General features: G+C 38.2%; 1 protein-coding gene across 1 annotated transcript in view; it reads left to right on the top strand.

The window, feature by feature from the left end:
- Positions 1-9,565, top strand: part of CCDC196 (coiled-coil domain containing 196) — a 20,609-nt gene extending 11,044 nt beyond the window's left edge. The window contains exons 5-10 of the mRNA XM_004370958.2: positions 1,206-1,284; positions 1,466-1,548; positions 2,104-2,163; positions 2,678-2,819; positions 9,212-9,270; positions 9,449-9,565. Coding sequence (XP_004371015.1) covers positions 1,206-1,284; positions 1,466-1,548; positions 2,104-2,163; positions 2,678-2,819; positions 9,212-9,270; positions 9,449-9,565 — 540 coding nt within the window. The remainder of the gene's footprint in view (positions 1-1,205; positions 1,285-1,465; positions 1,549-2,103; positions 2,164-2,677; positions 2,820-9,211; positions 9,271-9,448) is intronic.
- Positions 9,566-10,772: the final 1,207 nt, after the last annotated feature.

The following is a 10,772-nucleotide window of genomic DNA, read 5'->3' on the forward strand; positions in this document are numbered from 1 at the left end:
AAGAAAATGTTCTACATTCTACTTTGATGAGTAGCATCTGGGGTCTTAAAAGCCTGTGAGCGGCCATCTAAGATACTCCACTGGTCTCACCCCTTCAAGAGAAACGGAGAATTAAGAAAACTAAAGACACAAGGGAAAGATTAGTCCAAAGGAGTAATAGACCACAACTACCACAGATTCCACCAGACTGCGTCCAGTACAACTAGATGGTGCCTGGCTACCACCACTGACTGCTCTGACAGGGATCACAACAGAGGGTCCCAGACAGAGCTGGAGAAAAATGGGAAACAAAATTCTAACTGACAAAAAAAGACCAGACTTACTGGCCTGACAGAGACTGGAGAAACCCTGAGAGTATGGCCCCTGGACACCCTTTTAGTTCAGTAATGAAGTCTCTCCTGAGGTTCACCTTTTAGCCAAAGATTAGACAGACCCATGGGAGAAAACGAGACTAAAGAGGCACACCAGCTCAGGGGCAAGGACTAGAAGGCAGGAGGGGACAGAAGAGCTAGTAATAGGGAACCCAAGGTTGAGAAGGGAGAGTACTGACATGTCATGGGGTTGTTACCCAATGTCATAAAACAATATATGTACTAACTTTTTAATGAGAAGCTAGTTTGTTCTGTAAACCTTCATCTAAAGTACAATAAAAAAAAATGTTCCAGCACAATTTATTTATCAAAATCCAGCTTCTCCAGAGTTCCCAAAGACTTTATACAAGGGATGTCCATATATCTTAGTTTGTGATCAACTTTCCCAACCCATATTTTTAGAGAGAAATGGAGAAGGGCAGCATGCTTAGTGATTAAAATCACAAGCTTCAGAGTCAGAGATCTGGCTCTAACCCCAGCTCAGTACTTTCCTAGCTGTGTGACCTTAAACAAATGACTTAGCCTCTTCAAGTCCCAGTTTTCTCATCTGTAAAATGGAAATAAAGATAGTTCTTCAAAGAGCTGTGAGGATTAAATGAGAATGTTTGTAATGTACTTAGTGTAGTGTCTAGCATATAATGACTCAGTAAGTAGTTTTTGTTCTTATAAGGTACGCTTGAAGGTTAAAATAGAAGGACTCATTTCATTCTGAGCACCCTTTAGTAGCACACTTTTCATGTTGAGCTTTGAGAAATTGCTTGCTAGCAGGAACCAAAAGCCTTGACCATTCCCTCAAATCACTAATTTAAGCTTTGTCAAAATGTCTCTCCACAGACATTTGAAACAGAAGAACCCACTGATCAACAAAAAGCACCACAGATAAAAAGCAAGGTAGAGTTGCAGGATGGAAAGGCAAGTGGACTTCATGGACTTAGAATTTCAAGGTTGCTGATGTCACACAGCTGAAAACAGACAGTTGACAATCAGGGCTGGTTTGGGTAGACAAATAGGTAGGATCTGGATATATTGGATTTACTATCTGCACTTCTTTCCTAGGGCCACCTATTCCCTTAGCTCTCTTCTTTCATACCTGACTCCCAAACCCCCCTCATCATCTAGGAAGACCAGAAGTGACCAGGAGGCATCATGTACAGAGAAAGTGAAGGAGATAAGGAAGGTAGAGCGATCTTTCTGAATGGTAGTTGCTTTTTCAGTTGATAGATTAGAAATCTTCAATGTGTAACAGTAATCTGCCTATGCTATGGTGGTTCCTGAACCAATGCAAATTTTTATAGGAGATCCAGTTCCCTTGGGATATAATATTTGAGTCAGAGTAACCTTGTAAGTTTCTGGGAAGTCATGTTAGCAAGGGTAGAGTGGGAGAAGCTGTACTAACAATAACAACACTACAATAGCTATGTGATGTCAGAACACTTGCTAATTTATTCTTGAAAATTTATTTATAGGTGTCATGCTTGTATGCAATCTTCTCATAACTAATTCATTTACAGAAAATGACCCTATTCATTTAGCTCTTAGTTTTTGGAGAGTGGACTGTAGAGGTGAGCCCAATAAGAGGTATACAGTTGAATCCAAATTTAGTGAATAATTATCCATAAGGCACAAGATCTATAACACCATAATGCTGCTTAATGATTTTGCAATATATATTGAGAAAACTGATTTCTGATTTCAATTTACTTTGTTACCCAGAGACTCTTTCTTCCACCAGGAAAAGCAACAGAGGAAAATGGAATGGGTCAGGTATCAGGAACAAGCCAACATCCTTCAGGTACTAAAGTCTTCCAAGGCTGAACACGGGATGCAGTTTCATTCATATACTATAAAGTCAAATGACTAGTTTTATCTGATGGGGCCCTCAACTTTAAAAATACTGAAAGGTACCTGAGGTGAGTTGAGCAAGTCCATGTTTCCTAAAAACAAGGCCAGCCTTGGGCAGTGGCAGCAGACTTTCTGGCTTTTAGCTTCTTACTGATAAACCAATCCCCTCATTCTGGAATAACAAACAATTGTCCTGCTTATAAAAAATGCATCATGCAGAGATGGCTGGAGGGACCTATCGCTGGCTTTAACTTGAGCAACTTGTAACAAATAGCATTTCTTCCTGTGGTCTTGATTGTATTCTATTTGAAATGGGAATAATCACAGATACTTTCTGCCCAACTTTTAAAGACGGAACATGATGGAATCATTTTTGTAACTTCTGAGTATAAAAAGATTCATGTAACAGTGGATTTCAAGAAGTCAATACTATATGAGTATTTCTGAAAAATGTTCTCTTGCAGAATGACTTTCATGGCAAAGTGATTGAGCTGAGAATTAAAGCTTTGAAGAACTATCAGAAGCCCAATGACCTGAAATTATCACTGTACTTACAGCAGAATTTTGAGCCAAAGCAAGCATTCTTAAATCTTCCTGGATCCCAAGGTAGGTAGAGTAGCATAGGTTTACAGTTTGAGGCTTTGTCTTGTTTTGTTTCACATTGGGGCTCTCATTACCGGTAAACTGATCAGCACAATGCCTGGCATGTGGTAAGTTAGTGTTATCACAATAAATTTCATCACTATCATTATCAATATTACTATTCAGAAGGTCTTATGCCAAGGTAAGGATTCCCTCCAGTGGAAATTAAATTCTCCTTTCTAAAGACTAGATAATATATAATAAACTTAGTGATGTAGCTGATACAGAGTTGGCACTCAATAAAATGTTAGCTCCCCCATCCCCACCTTCCCCTCTTTCCTAGGAATTAGAGTTGTTTGATCTCACCAATCTTGTTGGAATAGACTGCTACTTCAGAGCAGAAGGTCAAGGAGATAGACATCTGACCATGGTTGTGAGGTTCACCAATCCAAATGTGCCTCTGGGAATGTTGGTGATTTCACCCAAAGAATTTATGGCATCATTAGAGGAAATCATATTGTTTACCATAAGAAATAGCATAGAGGACTGGCTTTAAGAGGTAGCAGAAAGGATTCTTAAAATTTCAAGTATCTATGAATCTGAACTCTGTATTTTAAAAAAAAAAGCATACTATGAGAAATGATGTTCTATCAGTATGAGTATGTATATTTCTAATTTTTTCTCAGTCTTATTCCAAAAAGGACTTGAACAGCTTATAAAAACACACAATATATGTGATTAAATAAATGAGTAAATCAAGGCAAAATGAAAATAACTGAAGTCTGGTAAATACATGAAAATGTACAATGGAAAATGTATAATATAGTTGATAGGGGTAGGCTACAAAGTTCGTTCTGGATTTCTAGCAAAAAGAAACATTGATTTATGGTGTCCATGAAGTAATAACCAACCAGTTGCTCAGGAGAAACATAGCTTTTCCTGGTACTGAGACCTGAGAGAAATTTCTCCTTCAGGTCCTTTAAAGGGGCAGATATCATATGTGTGATATAGTAGCCAATGTCCTCAACAATATTTCTAAAAGAAATTCATATCTAAATTTCCTAGACTTTTTCTTATTCTATTCTTTGGAACAATCTGATAAGAAATTATTGAATTGAAAATTCAAAAAAGTGTTGGATCAGCTCAAGACAATTTGGTCTAAGTATATAACACTCTGGCTTGATCCATAGGTAAAATTTAGAAAATCTAGAAGATTGGATGGGCTACCTATTCTTCAGGCAACTGATCTTTTGATAAGAACTGAACAGCAGAAAGCTTGAGATGATGTTAAATAAGAACCTGTAATGCAACCAGAAGCAGTGTAAAGTCATTATGATACAAATAAAAAAGATAGAGAAGAAGGTTATTAGGAGAAATCCCTGTTTTACCTCATTTGAAATTAGCTGAAGGTCATCAAGGGACTCATAGAATAAGGACCCAAAAGTCTTTTAGCTCCAGATTCAAATCAAACCAAGATTAGTAAATATTAAAGTGAAGGGTTCCATTCCACTTGATCACATCAGGAGGTTTTTTTTTTTTTTTCCTTGCTAGAAGAACATTGAATCAACTTTGAACTGGAACAGCCCACAGATCAAAACTCTCTTCTCACCTCTCCTCATATGCTCCTGGAGCATTAAGTGATAGGTCATTAAGCTGTTCATTTACCAGAAATGAATGCAGCCACAGACATGAGTGACCCATTGGTCCCATGCTTTATTGATTACGAATTTGTTGAGCACCGATTGTAGGTCAGTTTCATTTTCTAACACACACATACACAAAATCGTTGGGTTTGTTTGAGCCCAAGTGAATCTGACATCTAACTGAGTCCTAGATTTTGGTTGTGTTGACCTAATTATGGCGCAGTGGTTAAGAGCTACAGTTGCTAACCAAAAGGTTGGCAGTTCGAATCTACCAGCTGCTCCTCGGAAACTCCATGGGGCAGTTCTACTGTGTCCTACAGGGTAGCTATGAGTTGGAATCCACTCGATGGCAAAGGGTTTTGACCTACTATTAACCCAGTGTTTGATTATTGGAAAGGAAAAAAAAAAAGAAAAAATATTATTTCTCTTCAGAGAGGGATTTTTAAAGTAATTGAGTTAAGCGATTATTATCAACAGTGGTATGGTAGAAAGGTGGTTTGGTGGCACTCAGTGTTTACCAAACTTTATATATCACTTAGACTATTGTTTATTCAATATTTTCTGTTTAGACTGGCTTCTTTAATTTCTTAAATGAATTCTTTGGAAATAAATTTATATTACTATTTTAAGTGAAAAACCAACATAATTTTCTGTAATAGTAGGAAAACAGTAAGTATACAGAAAACAAAATTTTAATGTCCCAGCAAGATGTTGAAACTTAAGGCCCACTAAATCTTTATTAGGAACTGAGATTAGCAAGGTTTAAAGAGTTTTAAAGAAATCAAGTACCCAATCATGGTTTTGGGGGACATCTAGCTCAATTGATATAACATAGTTTATAAAGTATTCTACATCCTACTTTGGTGAGTAGTGTCTGGGGTCTTAAAAGCTTGTGAGTGGCCATCTAAGATATGTCTACTGGTCTCACCCAGTCTGGAGCAAGGGAGAATGAAGAAAACCAAAGACACAAGGGAAAGATTAGTCCCAAGGACTAATGGACCACAACTACCACCGCTTCCACCAGACTGAGTTCAGCACAACTAGTTGGTGCCCAGCCACCACCATCGACCACTCTGACAGGGATCACAATAGACGGTCCCGGACAGAGCTGGAGAAAAATGTAGAACAAAATTCTAACATAAAAAAAGACCAGGTTTACTGGTCTGACAGAGACTGGAGAAACCCTGAGAGTATGGCCTCCAGACATCATTTTAACTCAGTACTGAAGTCACTCCTGAGGTTCACCCTTCAGCCAAAGATTAGACAGGCCCATAAAATAAAACAAGACTAAACGGGCACAACCAGCCCAGGGGCAAGGACAAGAAGGCATCAAGGGGCAGGAAAGCTGATAATGGGGAACCTAAGGTCGAGAAGCGGAGAGTGTTGATATGTCGTGGGGTTGGCAACCAATGTTGCAAAACAATATGTGTATTAATTGTTTAATGAGAAACTAATTTGCTCTGTAAACCTTCATCTAAAGCACAATAGAAAAAGAAAACTAGTACCACACTGGAACTTTCTTCTTGATGCCATCAAGTTTGAAAGAATTGAAAAGGGAATAATTTTCTCACAGTGTTTTATAGTACTTATTGCTGTGTTCCATCATCTCCTAATTTTATCTCAGTTGCCACCTAAAATCATTTCACCATCAAATTTCGGGAAATTGTAATTTAATGGAAAAAGCTCTGGATTTAGACTCAGATACACAAGTTGCAGTCCTTACTCTGATGCTCACCTGTTAAATGACCCAGGCAAGTCATTTAGTTTCAGTTTTTTTCTTTATCTAAAACAACCATAACACGTTACAGAGCATGTGGATGTTACAGAACAAGAAACAAGCTCAGAGAAGCCAGGCTTCTGATACCATAGCCAAAGCTCATTTCCTGTATCACTATAAAACAATAGTGTCAAGGTATGGTATATGATTTCCGATGCCTCTTCCAGCTATAAAGGCTGTGATTTGAATTCAGATATATCAACTGTTTAATGCACAATCTTCCCAATGAAGAATCATACTCCCTAATATTAATTCACTTAGTAATTAAAAAAACTACCATGGTTCCAAAACAAGTTGACAGTCAGAATCTGTAATTCTATAGTTAGCCCAGTAGGTGGTACCAACCACATCCAGGCTTCAAGTCCACAAATTATGATCGTTAGGAAATGTGAAATGCTGTGGAAGAGATTGGCCTTCTATTGCCCTTAGGACAAAATGTGCTACATTTATATATCAAAGGGAAAAAAATAACAAACAATTGGTATTTTCTGCCATGTTTTGTGGCACCAAGATATATTACTGGCAGTCTTGATTAGACCATATTAAACTTAGTGTTCTACACAATCCTTCCCTATTACTCTACTGCCTGAACTAGTTTCCTCTGTTCGAAAAAGCCTCTGTCACTTTCTCCACAATCCCTATCTATTATTGTTTCTTTCTATGACAGATAAATCTGATGATTGAGACAGTGAATTAAAAACTGGTTTGGGCACTTGCACAAGTTGGTGGATTTTTTTTTTTTTTTTTTAGTTTAAGTACTTTATACAAAAGAATTGAATTTCACAAATCTTTGTTAAAGAAAGGGTGGAATTTAATTTTGGACACACCTTCCTGCGAATTGAAGTATAGGACCTTCTGTTCTACACATTTCCAAGTAGTGGGAGGATTTACCCCACTGCTCTTGGCCAAGAATCCCTCTTCCCAGTATTCTGTGTACTGGTTGACTGCATTACAGTGGTGTTATACATTTGGGATTTGGTTAGCAAAATGCAATGCTGTGTTAATATTACTGACTTTATTGTACTTCAAACAATCCTAACCTGCAAATTCCCCTGAGGCCCAGGTTGCCACTTTTCCAATGTCAGTCTTATCTGTTTAGCGCACTGCATCATCTAGTCTTAGAGAAGAGAAAAATGTTTTTCTGTTGCTTATACCTAGAATGAAGTCTTTCCTTTTGGTCTTGACAGAGACAGGTCACATTTGAAGGGATTTACTTCCCCACCAGTGTAAAATTACAATTTTACCAAGGTGTATGGCAGCCCCTCACTAGCTTCTGTGGAGTCAGCAGGGCAGTTTGTGGCCTTTCGCAGTCACCTATCTTAGAGAGCACAGGCATGAAACAATCTTTAAATTCAACTGAATTTCCCATCATACCTGCTGGTGTTTAAAGAAGAGATTTATCTTCAGTAATAATATAACTGGTGATAAGACATTTGATTCTGATAGCCTTGCTTTTCCATCCTCCAACCCCCAACTCTCAGCATTTCCTTAAATTTAGAGAAGAATCTGAAGATTGGCTGTGAATAATATGCTACACTTATAAATTTAGATGAAAGCCCAGTGAGGTGGGAAATGAATACTCTTGAGATCTTATTTACTCTATAACTCCCTCTGTTCTGAAAACAAGTCATCCCTCCCACTTTAACCTTTACACCTGCTTCACTTTAGTATTACTCTTCCTGATGGCTGAAATACACTTCAGCAGGGGCTGCTGAAAGGAAAATAGTAGTGTTAAGCTAAAATGCTGAAAGGCAGGGGCGGAAACCCACAGCTAGCTCAAGTCTGGGTCCTTGATAAGTAATATTGCTCTCAAGTACAGGCTTTTTAAGCTTTGAGGCAACCTGAACCTTCTGAATGTCAAAGTTAGATTTATGGTATTAGTAGGTTATGAAGTTAATTCCTAAACTAAGTTATTTTTTCACTTCCTATAAAACCCCAGAGAAGTCTAGGAGGGAAATAGTGTCTTTCCCTAAATATAAATTTTGAATTGAAAAGAAAGTAAACTTTAGCTTTATTAATATTATGATTATTTCAGTGAGTGACAATAGATTCCATAACTTGCTTACCTTGCACACAGCTTAGGACAGCAGCAGGATGTCTAGGATAAGTTTGCCACATTCGGCAAAAACAGAGAATGCCCAGTTAAATTTGAATTTCAGATAAACAATGAACAATTTTTTTAGTAAAGTGTGCTCCAAATAGGGCATGGGACACACTTTACTAAAAATTATTCGTTGTTTATCTGAAATTCAAATTTAATTGGGTGTCCTGTATTTTAGTCTGACAACCCTAATCTTTTTTGTTGTTAAATGCCATCTAGTCGGTTCCGACTCATAGCAACCCTATGTATAACAGAACGAAACTTTGCCTGGTCCTGCGCCATCCTCCCAATCGTTGCTATGTTTGAGTCCATTGTTGCAGCCACTAATCTAGGACCCTAATTTAGGACAGGTTAACTACAGGGCCTACTTAGTACTGTACCATTCTCCCTCTTTTCTGTTTTTAGTGCCTCCCTTCTCTCTCTCTCTCTTAGCTTGTGCCTATCATTCCTTCTGCCTTCTCCTTCTCTCCCCCTAACCCCTTATCTTTGGTTTGTTCTCTCCTGTTCACAACTAACCATTTTTTTTGGTGGAATATATCTGGGTTATCTGAGGATGTGTATGATTTATCATCTCATTTTTTATTTAAAAATTGTATTAGAAGTGTACTTTATAGGTTCTCAAAGTTGTTTTTAGTTGCATGTAATCCGCAAATGATTTTATTTTTCCCTGTGGAACAGAGAGGTTCTCAACAGAAAAAAAGTTTGCCACTTCAACTTTAAAAATACTGTTAATGAAGTTATATTCTGAAACAATTAGAAATTTCACATCAACGCCAATACCAGAGTCAGCCATACATTTATACAATACTGTGATGAATGGTAACAGTCTTGCAATTCAAAATAAAACAGTCCTTTTCTCAAAGGAAGCTCTCATTTTCCTAGTGTTTCCCATCAGGTACCATGGGCAGTGCAACTACGGGAAGAGCAACCACGGGCAAAAACCAACCTAATGTGGTAAGAACTTTGATTTTCAAAATCATTTGAAAGGTTTGTTTAGATAGTGGGTGTGTATGTTTGGAATTCATCTGTTAACATATATTCTAATTTAACTTTCTTAGGGGATTTGCAAAGTGAGTGCCACAGTACTCGATGTTTCAGCTGTCTTTTTTTTTTCTTTTTCTTCATGTCTTAGAGGAATCTGGGATCAAAGATCAACACAGAACAAGGAGCTAAAAGAAGTCAGTTTGATGATGTAGGAGGGAGACTCTTTCTTCTGAGGTCACTGCCAGACGAAGCTCTGAAGGATTAGGAGGATTTCGCACCATTTGGTTTGGACAGATTTAAACACTAGGCTTGGCCGTTTGTGTTAATTAAAATCTCTCAAACCTTTGTTTTAATGCTACTCTCTCTCCCCACACAATCTGGGTGGAAATGTTAGATGCTTGGCCTTAAACTTATCAGGAATTTAGTCACTTAAGGATTGTAAACAGCTTCTGATTATTTGATTGCTTTTGAATTTGAAATGACCAGGTTTGAGCCACACTGATGCTGTTCACAAGTCCATTAAAAGGAGCTTCTCTCCATGTATGAAACATTTAATTCTGGGCAGATTCACCAATGGCAAGTGAGCAAAAGTAGATACAAAAAAGGAAAATTATATGCCATAGAGTCCCTGGGCAGTGCAAACAATTTGCACTCAGCTACTAACCTAAAGATTGGTGGTTTGACCCTACCAAGCAGTGCTGCGAAAGAAAGGCCTGGCAATCAGCATCTATAAAGATTACAGCCAAGAAAACCCTATAGAGCAGTTCTACTTTGTAACACGTGGGATGACCACGAGTTGGAATTGACTCGTTTAGAGTCCTTTTACTCTCTCACCAACCACAACAAACTGCCTTATTGATTCTGCCTCCTTGTTATCTATTCTTTGAATATCATACCTTCCCAGTACCACTGGTTTGATTCAGGCCCTCATTCCTGCCTGGATTACCACAGCCTCTTAATTGTTCTCCCCCACTTGAGTCCCTCTCATCCATCTTCCAAAGTGTCACTGAAGCTATTTTTTCTAAAAGAGAAATGAGATAATGTCATGTCACTGGTTTCCCGTTGACTTCAGTATGAAGTCTTGCCTATCTCCCAATCTCATCTTTCACTACACTCTCCACTCCCCATATATCCTACATTGAGCTCTGCAGAACTATTTATGGTTCCCATGATACCCCATGAGTGCCGCCATTTCCATGCCTTTGCACAAAGCTGTTCCACTGCCCAAAAGACTCTTTTCTGTTTGTCTGCTTAATCATTGTCTACTTGTCCTAAGGGCTAAGTTTGGTGCCCTTCTTCTATCTCAGTGGTTCTTAATCCTAGCTGTGCACTAGATCCTCTTGAGAGTTTTTAAAAATACCAGTTCCCTGGGACACTGCCCAGATTATTTAAATCATGATCTCTGAGGGGGATAGGGCAATAGCATCTGTCATGGATTGAACTGTGTCCCCCAAAAATGTGTCAACTTGGCT

The sequence above is a fragment of the Trichechus manatus genome, unplaced genomic scaffold (genome assembly GCF_000243295.1).
Source record: "Trichechus manatus latirostris isolate Lorelei unplaced genomic scaffold, TriManLat1.0 scaffold00010, whole genome shotgun sequence".
Lineage (NCBI taxonomy): Eukaryota > Metazoa > Chordata > Mammalia > Sirenia > Trichechidae > Trichechus > Trichechus manatus.